This window comes from Melospiza melodia, chromosome 23 (genome assembly GCF_035770615.1).
Source record: "Melospiza melodia melodia isolate bMelMel2 chromosome 23, bMelMel2.pri, whole genome shotgun sequence".
NCBI classification, from domain to species: Eukaryota; Metazoa; Chordata; class Aves; order Passeriformes; family Passerellidae; genus Melospiza; species Melospiza melodia.
The window spans coordinates 9,057,689-9,071,079 of NC_086216.1; the positions used below are offsets into that span (position 1 = coordinate 9,057,689).

The window sequence follows — 13,391 nt, forward strand, 5'->3', positions numbered from 1 at the left end:
GAACCAAAATGATCCCAAAATGAACCCAAGATGAACCAAAATGGTCAGAAAATGGTCCAAGATGAACCAAAATGGTCCAAGATGAATCAAAATGGTCAGAAAATTAACCCAAGATGAACCAAAATGGTCCCAAAATGGTTCCAAGATGAACCAAAATGGTCACAAAATGAACCCAAAATGAACCAAAATGATCCCAAAATGAACCAAGATGAACCAAAATGGTCAGAAAATGGTCCCAAGATGAACCAAAATGGTCCCAAGATGAATCAAAATGGTCAGAAATTAACCCAAGATGAACCAAAATGGTTCCAAGATGAACCAAAATGATCACAAAATTTACCCAAGATGAACAAAATGGTTCCAAAATGAACCCCAGATGAACCAAAATGGCCCCCAAATGAACCCAAGAGGTCCCAAAACAAACGCAAGATGAAGCAAGTTGGTCCCAAAATGAATCCAAGATGAACGAAAATGGTCCCAAGATGAATCAAAATGGTCCCAAAATGGTTCCAAGATGAACCAAAAACGGTCCCAAGATGGTCCCAAGATGAACAAAAATGGTCCCAAAATGAACCCAGGATGAACCAAACTGGTCACAAAATGAACCAAAACTGGTCACAAAATGAACCAAACTGGTCACAAAATGGTCCCAAGATGAACCAAAGTAGTCACAAAATGCATGAGGTCACAGGATCTCTCACTTTTGTAAGTTTTGGTCCATCATCACGTTCATTGGCCAATTCCAGCTTTTGGTTATGAAGCCCTATCCTCGTTTTGTCTCTTCGGCCCACCTTGTTTGTGTTCCTGCACTGATTGTCCTCGGTGCCCAGCTGGAGCAGGAATTGTTTTGTCTCCCTGCTCTGTGCACAGAGCTCCCCATCCCCTAACGTGAACCCCAGACCCCCACACTAAAGCAGCGCAGAAACTGAAAACCAGAAAATCTCAAACCTGAGGTGCCATTTCCCCCCACCCCCGGAGCTGGTTTGACACCAAAGTTGCCTTTTCCTGCAGCAGGATCCTCTCCAGAGGGGAAAATGCTGCCTGCAGCCTCTGCTGGGGATTCTCCTGCTTCTCCCAGGCACAAACAGGAGGAGGAGGATGGAGGAGGAGGATGCTGGTGGAAATCACCCATCCCTGGGGTCAGATTTCCAGAAATGTGGCAGGGACAGCAAAGCCAGCAGCTCTGGAGTCACCCTGGCCTGGGTTTGGAGACCACAGGGGTTTAAAAATTAAATATTCCAGTGGTTTCCTGCCTTTCGGGTGTCCGACCCTGGCATTTTTCCATGAATTTTTCATCCTGCTAGAAGCTGGACAAGTTTCCTGTTGCCCTTTAAACTCTCTCCTGAGTGGAGGAAATAAAATCTTTGTTAAAAAAAAAAAAAAGTGTTTTTTTTTTTTTTTTTTTTTTTTTTTTTTTTAGGGAGGAAGCCATGGTTCGCCTTACATAGGAAGATGAGAAGTTGTAAAATTTTACATTAAAAAAAATATAAAATTGTTACTCCCTGGAGTTTTGCTTCCTGAGCATCCCTGGGAGATCCCCCTGCACCTTTTCCACTGGGAAAATAGAATCATTCCTTTTGGGATGACCTGTGAGAGGCCTCCAGATGGGAAGGGGCTGATTTTGGCTCTGCAAAGGGCTTTTCTCAGCCTCTGGGCTTGGGGGGAAAAAAAAAAGCAAAAGAAGAAAAAAAAAATCCCAAATCTCTGTTCTGAGTTCATCGCGTTTTGGGTTCTTGGTGTTGTATGGGGAATCTTTGCAAAGGGTTCACAAAAAAACCCCCCAAAACAACAAAACAGTGCAAAAGGTCTGGAGGGATCCTGAGCCACACCTGGGGCCATGGAGATGCTCCAGGGCTGGAGCTCCTCTGGATACTGGGAGAGCTGGGAATGTTCATCTGGGAAAGGGAAGGATCCAGGAGAGCTCAGAGCCCCTCCAGGGCCTGAAGGGGCTCCAGGAGAGCTGGAGAGGGACTGGGGACAAGGATGGAGGGACAGGACACAGAGAATGGCTCCCACTGGAAAAGGGGAGATTTGGGGGGGGGATATTGGGAAGGAATGAGCGTGGGGAGGGGCTGGGATGGAATTCCCAGGGAGCTGTGGCTGCCCCTGGATCCCTGAAGTGTCCAAGGGGAGTTTGGAGCGCCCTGGGACACTGGAGGTGTCCCTGCCCTGGCAGGGGTGGCTCTGGATGGGATTTCAGGTCCTTCCATCCCAAACCATTCCATGGTTTGCCAGGAGCTCCTTGCCCACATCTCCACCTCTCCCTGTGCCCAACTCCCTGCCCTGCCCCTTGCTCAACTTCCATCCACATCCCCATTTCTCCAAGGAAATCCCTGCCCTCCTCACCATCCCATGACCACATTTCTGGCCTTTTCTGCTGATCACCAGCTGTGCCCTGTGCCGGGCACCCCGAATTTTCATCCCTCCCCATCCGTGTGAGGATGCAAACCCCAAGCCTGACTCAGCCAGCCCGGCATCCCTGGGAAAAGCCTGACTCACGCGAGCCCATTTGCCGGCTCAGGGCTTTAATTACGGGCTGTGCCCATCTCGGCAGCGTGGGAACGGGACCCATTAAGCCCCTAAAAGCTCCCCATCATTCCCAATCCATTAATGTCCCTAATTAGTTAAACCCGCCGCCTCTTTCCCCTCGCCGGGCTCGCTCGTGTTCCCTGAGCGTGCAGCCGCCGCTCCATTATGTAACGATCCCCTCGCTGCCGTAATCCCAACTCACACCGGGCTCTTTCTCACTAGTGTTTTATTTCATGTGCCTCTTCCCCGAGCCCATCGGGCGATGGGCGAGACGGGCAGAGCCCAGCGGGGCTCGCAGCGCTCCTGAGCAGCCCGAGAGGCGCGGGTGCGGTTGGGGGCAGCGCCCGGGGGTTGGGGGGCAGCGCCCGGGGCCGTTCGGGGCCGTTGGGGCGGTTGCCGGGGGTTAAAGCCGTTGGCAGAGCCGGAGCAGCTGCCTGCCCCTTCCCTGGGCTTTGCCTCTCGTTCCCGGTCCCTTGTGTCCCTTCCTGCCAAGGAAACCATCTCCACGGCAACCTCAAACCTCGGGGCTGTGCCTCGGAGCTGCTCAGCCGTCCCCAGGACCCCGGTAAGTGGCTCTCTGGTGGCCCGGGGCTGTGAGTTTGGCTGCTGGGCTCGGCATTGGGGTGGGCACCCAACCCCGTGTCCCCTTATCCCCACGTCCCCGTGTCCCCTTGTCCCCCTCGAGGCTTAAAAAGGGGGTGGCCAGAATGTGGGAAAAGCGCTGGAGGGGTGGCTGGGTCAGCCTTGGATTGGGGACATGTCCTGCTGTCCTGGCTGGGTGTGAGTCCTCCTCGGACAGACCACAGCCATCCCCGATCCCGATTTTCTGTCAGGTTCGGGAGAGCAGCGGGTGGAGATGGGGATTGAGCAGCAGGTGGAGATGGGGATTGAGCAGCAGGTGGAGATGGGGTTTCTGTCCCCTCTCGGTGCCCCCGGGATGGCTGCGGTGTCACCACGTGGGGACATTCCCGGGGACACGTGGAGGGGGAACAAGGACCAGCCCTTGTGGGAAAGGCTCCTCGGAGCTGGGCTGGGCTCGGGATTGCCCGGAAAAATCAATTTCTCCTGGGAAAGAAGAGCAGGGCACAGTTCCGTTCTGGAATAAGCGGGATTGAAGTTGTGGAGCTGCAGGAGGAAATGATGGACGAGTGTCGGATTTGGTTCTTTTTTGACTCGGAGATGGGTAACTGAGAGGTTTGCATCTGTTTGTGTGAAAAAACGCCCATCACTTGGTTTTAGAATTTTAAAAGTTTAATAGTAATAAAATGGCTGTAAAAATAGTAATATAATTAGAGTAAAAAAGTTTGGTCAATTTGGATTAGGACAATACAAGACAATAAGAACAAAGAGTTACAGACAGTCCAGGTACCTTTTCTGGGCAAAATAAGCCCGAAAAAAGACCCCCGTTAACAGAGGATTAACCCTTAAAAGCAATAACCTGTTGCACATTCACACACCTCATCCATGATGCATAAATTCCATTCAAACACAGGATTCTGGCTGGGCAGTGTCAGCTTCTTCCTCTGAATACTAAAGTGAGTGAGGTGGGAAGAAGTTCATTTTGTCTGATAATGGAGCAATAAATTCTCTTTGAAAGATTTAGGTGTCCTGTGGCTGCTATCTGGTGCAGGTACCTCATTCCTCTCTTTAAAAAAATATCCCACATCCACAGTTTCTGTTTTAACTACAAAAGTTCCATTTTAACTACAAAACTACATTTACCATCCTATTAAAATGTTAATACAGCATTACTAATCAATACAATGTAATACATATAGGAAATATCTCCATATAACATGCACTTTTCACAGTTTGCAGGCCTTGAGATAAGAAACTCAGAAGTACCATAGAATAGGACAGACTTTGTTGAGAAATATAACTAGGAGCAAGTTTTAAAGGATGGCCTCACAAATAAAACAAAATACTTTAGATAAATAGAACTGTGAATGATGCATTAGAGTAAAAGCCACGAGGAGTAATTCTGGATAATGAACTTTAAAGCATTAACAGTATGGCATGGCAAAAGCTGATAGGCCAAAAAATGTATTGTAATATATGTATTATATAATACATATATTATATATACATATGTATTATATATTATATATATGTGTGTTATATATTGTATATATATTATATATAATACATTATACATTATATTTTATCAATATATAATTATACTATTATTTATAAGATATTATATTATTATATAATAGATTATTTAAATATTATTATGTTATTATATATTACAATTATTATAATAATATTATAATTTTGTTATATATTATATACATTTTATATTTATATATAAATATTTATGCTATATATACTTAGATACTTATATATTTATACTATATATATACTTATATACTTATATATAAATATAAATATTTATACTATATTTATACTATATATAATATTTATACTATATTATATATAGTATATTTTAATTGTAATTAAAATATAGTTGGCTTCTTATTGTAATGGTGTGAGTTATAACAATTGAATATATAATATATAAAAAATAATATATATATTAGATATATAATATGTATGAATATATAATATAAATATAAAAATGAAATAGATGTACGAATTGAATTATATCTGTATTGTTTCACCCTTCACATGGGACTAAAAATAGAATAAAAGTTTTTGAAGTGCCTCTCAGTTGCCCCATCTCTCAGTCAAACCGGACCCTGATCAGACAGAGCAGGGCTGGGATGGGCCTGGGCTGGTTTGGGCGGGGGGTGCTGGCTGCCCTGGCGCTGACCCCGCTGTCCCCGTGTCCCCAGGGCAGGATGAAGCTGCTGGGGGCCGTGCTGGTGGCGCTGTCCCTGCTCCTGCCGGGCGCCTGGGCCAGCGAGGCCTCCCGGACCTGCATCTTCCAGACCCTCAGCGAGGCCGACCACGAGTTCTGCCGGTGAGCCACGCTCCGGGGCCTCTGTCACCTGCCATTCCCTTTGTGTCACCTCCTGTCTGGCCTCTGTCACTTGCCTGTCCCCTGCCAGTCTGGCCTTCATCCCCTGCCATCCCCTGCCTGGCCTGGCCTTCATCCCCTGCCCATCCCCTGCCTGGCCTGGCCTTCTGTCCCCTGCTTGGCCTGGCCTTCTGTCCCCTGCCTGTCCCCTGCTTGGCCTCTGTCCCCTGCCTGGTCTGGCCTCTGGACCCTGCCTGGCCTGGCCTTCTGTCCCCTACCTGTCCCCTGCTTGGCCTCTGTCCCCTGCTTGGCCTCTGTCCCCTGCCTGGTCTGGCCTCTGGACCCTGCCTGGCCTTCTGTCCCCTGCCCATCCCCTGCCCAGCCTGTCCTCTATCCCCTGCCTGTCCTCTGTCCCCAGCCTGTCCTCTCTCCCCTGCCTGTCTCCTGCCTGTCCTCTGTCCCCTGCCATTCCCTTTGTGTCACCTTCTACCTGGCCTTCTGTCCCCTGCCTGTCCTCAGCCTGGCCTCTGCCCCCTGTCTGTCCCCTGCCTGGCCTGGCCTCTGTCCCCAGCTCAGCCTGGCCACCCCTTTGTGTCACCTCCTGCTTGGCCTGGCCTCTGTCACCTGCCTGGCCTCTGTCCCCTGCCCTGCCTGCCCTTGCCGTTCCCTTTATGTCACCTCCTGCCTGGCCTGGCTTCTGTCCCCTGCTCAGTCTGGCCTCTGTCCCCTGCCTGTCCCCAGCCTAGCCTCTGTCACCTGCCTGGCCTGGCCTCTGTCCCCTCCCCTGCCTGGCCATTGCCTTTGTGTCACCTCCTGCCCAGCCTGGCCTCTGTCCCTTTCCCGGCCTGGCCTCTGTCCCCTGTCCAATCTGGCTTCTGTCCCCCACCTGTCCCCTGTCTGGCCTGGCCTCTATCACCTGTCCAGCCTGGTGCCTGTCCCCTGCCCAGTCTGGCTTCTGTCACCTGCCTGGCCGGGCCTCTGTCCCCTGGCTGTCCCCTGCTCAGCCTCTGTCACCTGCCCAGCCTGGCCATTCTCTTTGTGTCACCTTTTGCCCAGCCTGGCCTCTGTCCCCTGCCTGCCCCTGCCATTTCCTTTGTGTCACCTCCCGGCACAGTTCATCCCAGCGTCCCCTTGCCTGTGAGTTTTGGCTGTTTTGCTCCTTTTCCCTGGATCTGACATCTCTGGGGTTGTTCCCCAGCTGTGCAGAGCCTTGGGAAGTGACTTTGGCAGCATCAGGGATGACAGGAGTTTTCCATGGAAAGCTTCAGAGGAAGGAGGAATGCTTTTCCATGGAATGCTGGAATGCTTTGGGTGGGAAGGGATCCTAAAACCCATCCAGCACCAACCCAAACAATCCCAAGCCATAAAACCCATCCAGCTACAATCACAACTCTCCCAGACCCTAAAACCCATCCAGCTACAATCACAACAATTCCAGACCCTAAAACCCATCCAGCTCCAACTCCATCTATCCCAGCCCTAAAACCCATCCAGCTCCAACCCCAACAATCCCAAGCCCTAAAACCCATCCAGCTACAATCACAACTCTCCCAGACTCTAAAACCCATCCAGCTCCAAACCCAATTATCCCAAGCCCTAAAACCCATCCAGCTCCAACCCCATCTATCCCAGCCCTAAAACCCATCCAGCTCCAACTCCATCTATCCCAGCCCTAAAACCCATCCAGCTCCAACCCCATCTATCCCAGCCCTAAAACCCATCCAGCTCCAACCTCATCTATCCCAGGCTGATCCAACCTGGCCTTGGGCACTTCCAGGGATGGGGCAGCCACAGCTCCTTTGGGAATTTCATCCCAGCCCCTCCACACATTTCCAGGGAGGAATTCCTTCCCAGAATCTGCTGAAGAACACACCAGGAGCGCAGGAATTCAAATGTCCTTCAGCAGATTTAGCGAAGGCATTTAGAATTATAATAATTTATAATAATTTTAATAATTCCCGTTCTCCCACCCTCTCCACCCCGCTGGCATTCCCAACCCCATCCCGAGCCCTCCCTGTCAACCCATTCCCACTTCCAGCCTCATTTTGCTCCCTGTTCCCTTTTTCCAGGGGGGATTTGGAAATCATCTACCCCGAGGTGGGCGACGTGAGCTGCTCCTACATCCCCAAGTGCCACGGCTACCGCCAGAAGCTCAGCGAGGAGTGGGGCAAGCCCCGCGTGCGCTACCCCTGGGCCAAAAAGGTGAGGCTCCATAATTCCAGCTTTTCCTGGCTCAGAGGGACTTTGGGAGCTTTTTTCCCACTTTTCCTCATTTATTCAGGGGTTTGGTTGGAGGCTGAGCTGTGGATAAATTGAATTGGTTTTTTTTGTGATTTTTTTGTCATTTATTTTTAATTTTTTTCCTGCACTGTGGCCATTAAATCACCTTTTCTCACATTCAGCCTTTCTTTTTGCTACACTGAAATCAGTTTTATATTTTAAATTAATATAATAAATGTAATGTAATATAATGTAATGTAATGTAATGTAATGTAATGTAATGTAATGTAATGTAATGTAATGTAACATAACATAACATAACAAAACATAATATAATATATTATAATATACTATACTATACTATAATATAATATTAATATAATATAATATAATATAATATAATATAATATAATATAATATAATATAATATAATATAATATAATATAATATAATATAATATAATATAATATTATATTATATTATATAATATTATATTATATTATATTATATTATATTATATTATATTATATTATATTATATTATATTATATTATATAATATTATATTATATTATATTATATTATATTATATTATATTATATTATATTATATAATATTATATTATATTATATTATATTATATTATATTATATTATATTATATTATATTATATTATATTATATTATATTATATTATATTATATTATATTATATTATATTATATTATATTATATTATATTATATTATATTATATTATATTGTATTATATTACATTACATTACATTATATTACATTATATTAATATTATATTACATTATATTATATTATCTTTGTATTATATGCTATTATTTTTGTATTTTATTTCTATTTTATTACTTTTATATTTTATGTTTATATATTTCATACTTTTAAATACATTTCATACATTTTAATGTATGAAATGTATTTAAAAATATATTTCATACATTTTAAAATTTAAAATATATTTCATACATTTTAAAATTTAAAAATATATTTCATACATTTTAAAATTTTTACATTTCTAATTTTAATTTTATATTTGGTATTTTTTCCTTTGGCCATTTAGTAAATAATTTTCTTTTCCTACATCGTACCCATTTTACAGCTATTCCAGCCACGTTGTAGCCATTTAATGAATTCTTTTCACCATGTCACCACATTTCAATTTAGAATATTTGCTGCATCGTAACCATTATTTCCCCTATAAATGCAGTAATTTATAATTTCCCCTACATTCACTTTTAAAACAACTAATTAAATTTTAATATACTGTGACCATTTAAGTGGCCAGAGCATAGTAAAGCAATTAAGTTATTTTTTCCTGCTACATGTGGCCACTTAATAATTTAATTTTTTGCTATTTGTGGCCTCCTAATGATTTAATTTTGTGCTCCATCATGGCTATTTTTAAAAAGGAATTAAATGGCCACAAAGTAGGAAAAATAGGAATTAAATGGCCAGAAGTAGAGAAAAGTTTAATTAATTTTATATCTATGTTGTGGCCACTGAATATTTATAATTTTTGCTACATTTTGGCCATTTCGATTTAGTTTCCTCTACTTTGACCACTTAATTTTTGATATATCCTGACCACTGGATTTTTTTCACCCCATTGTGGCAGTTTCAATTTTTGCCACAACTCAGCCAAAAAAAAAAAAAAAAAAATCAAAAAACCTCAAAAAATTCAATCTAAAATTTTCCACCGCGGATTTTATTTTTATAATTTCTTGTAGTCAACTTTTCAAAGCTCTTCTGGCTTCAGGGTGGGATTTGGGATTGGCGATGAGATTTGGGATCGGCATTGGAATTTGGGATTCACAACGGGAATTTGGGATTCACGGTGGGATTCGGGATTCTCAATTGAATTTGGGATCGGCAATGGGATTTGGGATCGGCTGTGCGATTTGGGTTTTGACATGGAATTTGGGATCTGCAGTGGGGATTTGGGATTGGGGTCGGGATTTGGGATTTGTGATGGAATTTGGGATCGGCAATGGGATTTGGGATCCACGATGGAATTTGGGATTTGACATGGAATTTGGGATCGGTGATGGGACTTGACATGGAATTTGGGATTGGCAATGGAATTGGGGATCTGCAGTGGGGATTTGGGATTGGCGTTGGGATTTGGGATCTGTGATGGAATTTGGGATTTGACATGAAATTTGGGATCGGTGATGGAATTTGGGATCAGCAATGGGACTTGACATGGAATTTATGATTTGGGATCCACGATGGAATTTGGGATCCCAAATTCCATCGTTGGGATTTGGGATCTGTGATGGAATTTGGGATTTGACATGGAATTTGGGATCGGCGATGGAATTTGGGATCAGCAATGGGACTTGACATGGAATTTGGGATTTGGGATTTGATATGGAATTTGGGATCAGCGTTGGGATTTGGGATCTGTGATGGAATTTGGGATTTGACATGGAATTTGGGATCGGCGATGGGACTTGACGTGGAATTTGGGATTTGGGATCCACCATGGGATTTGGGATCAGCGTTGGGATTTGGGATCTGTGATGGAATTTAGGATTGGCGGAGGGAATTTGGGATCGGAGATGGGATTTGGGATTTGACATGGAATTTGGAATTTGCGATGGGATTTGGGATCTGTGATGGAATTTGGGATCGGTGGAGGGGGGAATCCCGGCGCTGCTGTTCCCTCTCGCCACCACCAGGTGGCAGCATTGAACTGCCCGAGCTCCAGCGCCGCCCGGACTGGGAGGAACTGGGAGAAACTGGGATGAACTGGGAGGAACTGGGAGCACCGAGATCTGTGCTGAGCGTGCCGCGGGCACGGGGAGGGGACAACAAATGGGGTGACACTGGGGTATTTTAGGGGACACCCCTCGCCGTCCCCTGCTGTGATCCCAAATCCATCCCAGGATGCGGCACCGTCTCGTAGCGATCCCAAATCCCTGTGGAATCCTTGCTGGCACCCCAAAACCGCCCTATCCCAAGAATTTTTGTCATTCCCATGGCAGCTCCAGCCCCGGGAGCTGCTCAGGGAGAAGTCAGCTCTGCTGGCGTTGCCTCGCAGTGTGCACAATCCATTTTTCCGCCTCTTCCCCCCCTCTCCTGTCTGGGAAGTCTCTTTCCCCTGCGGATCACATGGTTGGAAGGAGAACTTTTCCCTAAAGATGTCTGATTGTCCAAAAAACCAAAAAATCCTCTTTGCTGGCAGCGGCTGCTGCGCACAGACCCATCCCCGGCTTTCCAGGAGTTTGAAGTTTCCCAGGGATGGATGTGGGCAGTTGTTTTCCCTTTCATTTTAGTCCTGGAAAGCAAAGCAGGGCCGGGAGAAGGGAGGGGACTCTCCGGGGATGGATCGCGGCTGTGGGAAGGATTTTGGGGAGCAGAGCCAGACCCTGCCAGGCTGAGCATCCCAGAATGCACAAAATCCACATCACGGAATGCACAGAAAGCAGGGATGGCAGAGCCGGGAGCTTGGGGGTGGCACCTGTTTATTTTGGGCTGGAATTCCAGCTGTGCCTCGGGGGTGGCAGGTCCCCAGGGAGCCCCTGGCACGGGCGGCGGCTCCCGCTGGCACCGGGAGCGGCTCCGCCGAGGATTTGGCACCGATTCCTTCCGAGACATCTCGGCACATCTTGAGCTGAGGCGGCATCTGAGGACACGGGGCCCCGCTGCCTCCCGGGCTTTGGGGTGGGTTTTCTCCTCTGGCCGTCCCCAAAAATGCCTCCCCAGCTCTGCACAGCTGGGAACGATCCAGCTGCAGTGTCCACAGTTCATTCTATATAACCTTAAACCCCCTGTCTCTCCTCAATTTTGTTTATTTTTAATAGAAATATACAATTTTTTTTACTCCCGAACCCCTAAGGATGCTTTGGGATAATCTTTTTCCCTCCTAAGCTCACCCTAAATTGAGTGGGAACAAGAGCTGCAGCATGAGAGTTGTTTTTATGCTTGATGTGGGTATTTCTAAACCCAGGAAATTTGATTATTCCTAATTTATTCCCAAATGGGAGCGGGAAAATTTGGCAAAGCGGGGAGGTCTCCATCTCCCTGTGGTGCTCCAGTGATCCTGGATGGGGTGGGGAGGGCTGGCTGAAGGGCTGGAGATGCTTTTCCCATCCAAATCAGAAAATCTCGGGGTTTGAGGATGCAAACTTGTGTAGGAAGTGTCGGCTCTCTGTGGAACACTTTGTCTCTTCAAGAAAAACAACCACCAAAAAAGCCAAATGCGGAGTGTTTGTTTTTCTCTCTAGAAATATTTATCAGTTTTCTGGAAGGAGGAGGGGGGAACGGGAGGTTTCCCATTCTCGTCCCAGATATTTGGGATGGGTTTGGGGTCACCTTTGTGCCCAAGGTTTGTCCCTGCAGCTCCTCGGGGAAGGGAATATCGATGGTTTGGGGTGAGGAGCTGGAAGTGGGGTGGCATCTTGCAAATCTGAGCTCTGACGGCAGCAAAATCTGGCCTGGGGGACTTCAATGCATCACTTTAGGGTGGATTTGAATATTTTGTCATGTTTAAACATTGAGCTGTCAAACTCAGCTTTATCAAACATCAATTTGCTGCCCAAAAAAAACCCCATTTTGGGGCAATTTTTAGTGCCATGAGGGCACCTGGTGTGTGTGGGGGCATCTCAGTGAGCCATAGGCTCCAGGGAGGGAGTCAGGGATGCACTGCCAGGGGCAGGAGAGGGGTTCTGGATGGATGGATAGCCTGGAAAACCTTGAACTGCCCTGTCCTGGTGGGAATGTCTCTCAGGAGATCAGCCCTGGGATGTTCAGGATGCTGAATCCATGGGAGATGCAAGCTTCAGATGTTTGGGATGTTCCATCCATGGAAGATCAGCTCTGAGATGTTCAGGATGTTCAATCCATGGGAGAGCAGTTCTGAGATGTTCAGGCCGTGGAAAATGCAGCCCTGGGATGTTCAGGATGTTCAGTCCATGGGAGATCAGCCCTGGGATGTTCAGGATGTTCAGTCCATGGGAGATCAGTTCTGGAACGTTCAGGATGTTCAGTCCATGGGAGATCAGTTCTGGAACGTTCAGGATGTTCAGCCCATGGAAAATGCAACCTTAGGATGTTCAATCCATGGGAGATCAATCCATGGGAGAGATCAGCTCTGGAATGCTCAGGATGTTTGATCTGTGGGAGATCAGCCCTGGGATGTTCAGGATGCTGAATCCATGGGAGATGCAAGCCTCAGATGTTCGGGATGTTCAATCCATGGGAGATCAGCCCTGGGGTGTTCAGGATGTTCAATCCATGGGAGATGCAGCCCTGGGATGTTCAATCCATGGGAGATCAGCTCTAGGATGTTTGGGATGTTCAGTAAATGGGAGATCAGTCCTTGGATGTTCAATCCATGGAAAATGCAGCCCTGGGATGTTTGGGATGCTCAGTAAATGGGAGATGCAGCCCTGGGATGTTCAGTCCATGGAAAATGCAGCCCTGGGATGTTTGGGATGCATCATCCATGGGAGATCAGCCCTGGGATGTTCAGAATGTTTGATCCATGGGAGATGCAACCCTGGGATGTTCAATCTGTGGGAGATCAGCCCTGGGGTGTTCAATCCGTGGGAGATGAGCCCTGGAATGCCCAATCCTCACTGCAAAACTTTCCTGAGCACATCCCAATCCCCCTTTGGGTCCCACTGCCCAGAGCTGACCTCCAAACCCCAAACACCCAAATACCCAGAGCACCTTCCCAAAACCCCCAACCCAGG

At 46.4% G+C, this 13,391-nt stretch overlaps 1 protein-coding gene across 1 annotated transcript in view; it reads left to right on the forward strand.

The window, feature by feature from the left end:
- The first annotated feature begins 2,883 nt into the window (after positions 1–2,883).
- PEBP4 (phosphatidylethanolamine binding protein 4) overlaps positions 2,884–13,391 on the forward strand; it is a 111,825-nt gene continuing 101,317 nt past the window's right edge. The window contains exons 1-3 of the mRNA XM_063175258.1: positions 2,884–3,094; positions 5,325–5,452; positions 7,519–7,651. Coding sequence (XP_063031328.1) covers positions 5,331–5,452; positions 7,519–7,651 — 255 coding nt within the window. The 5' untranslated portion in view covers positions 2,884–3,094; positions 5,325–5,330. The remainder of the gene's footprint in view (positions 3,095–5,324; positions 5,453–7,518; positions 7,652–13,391) is intronic.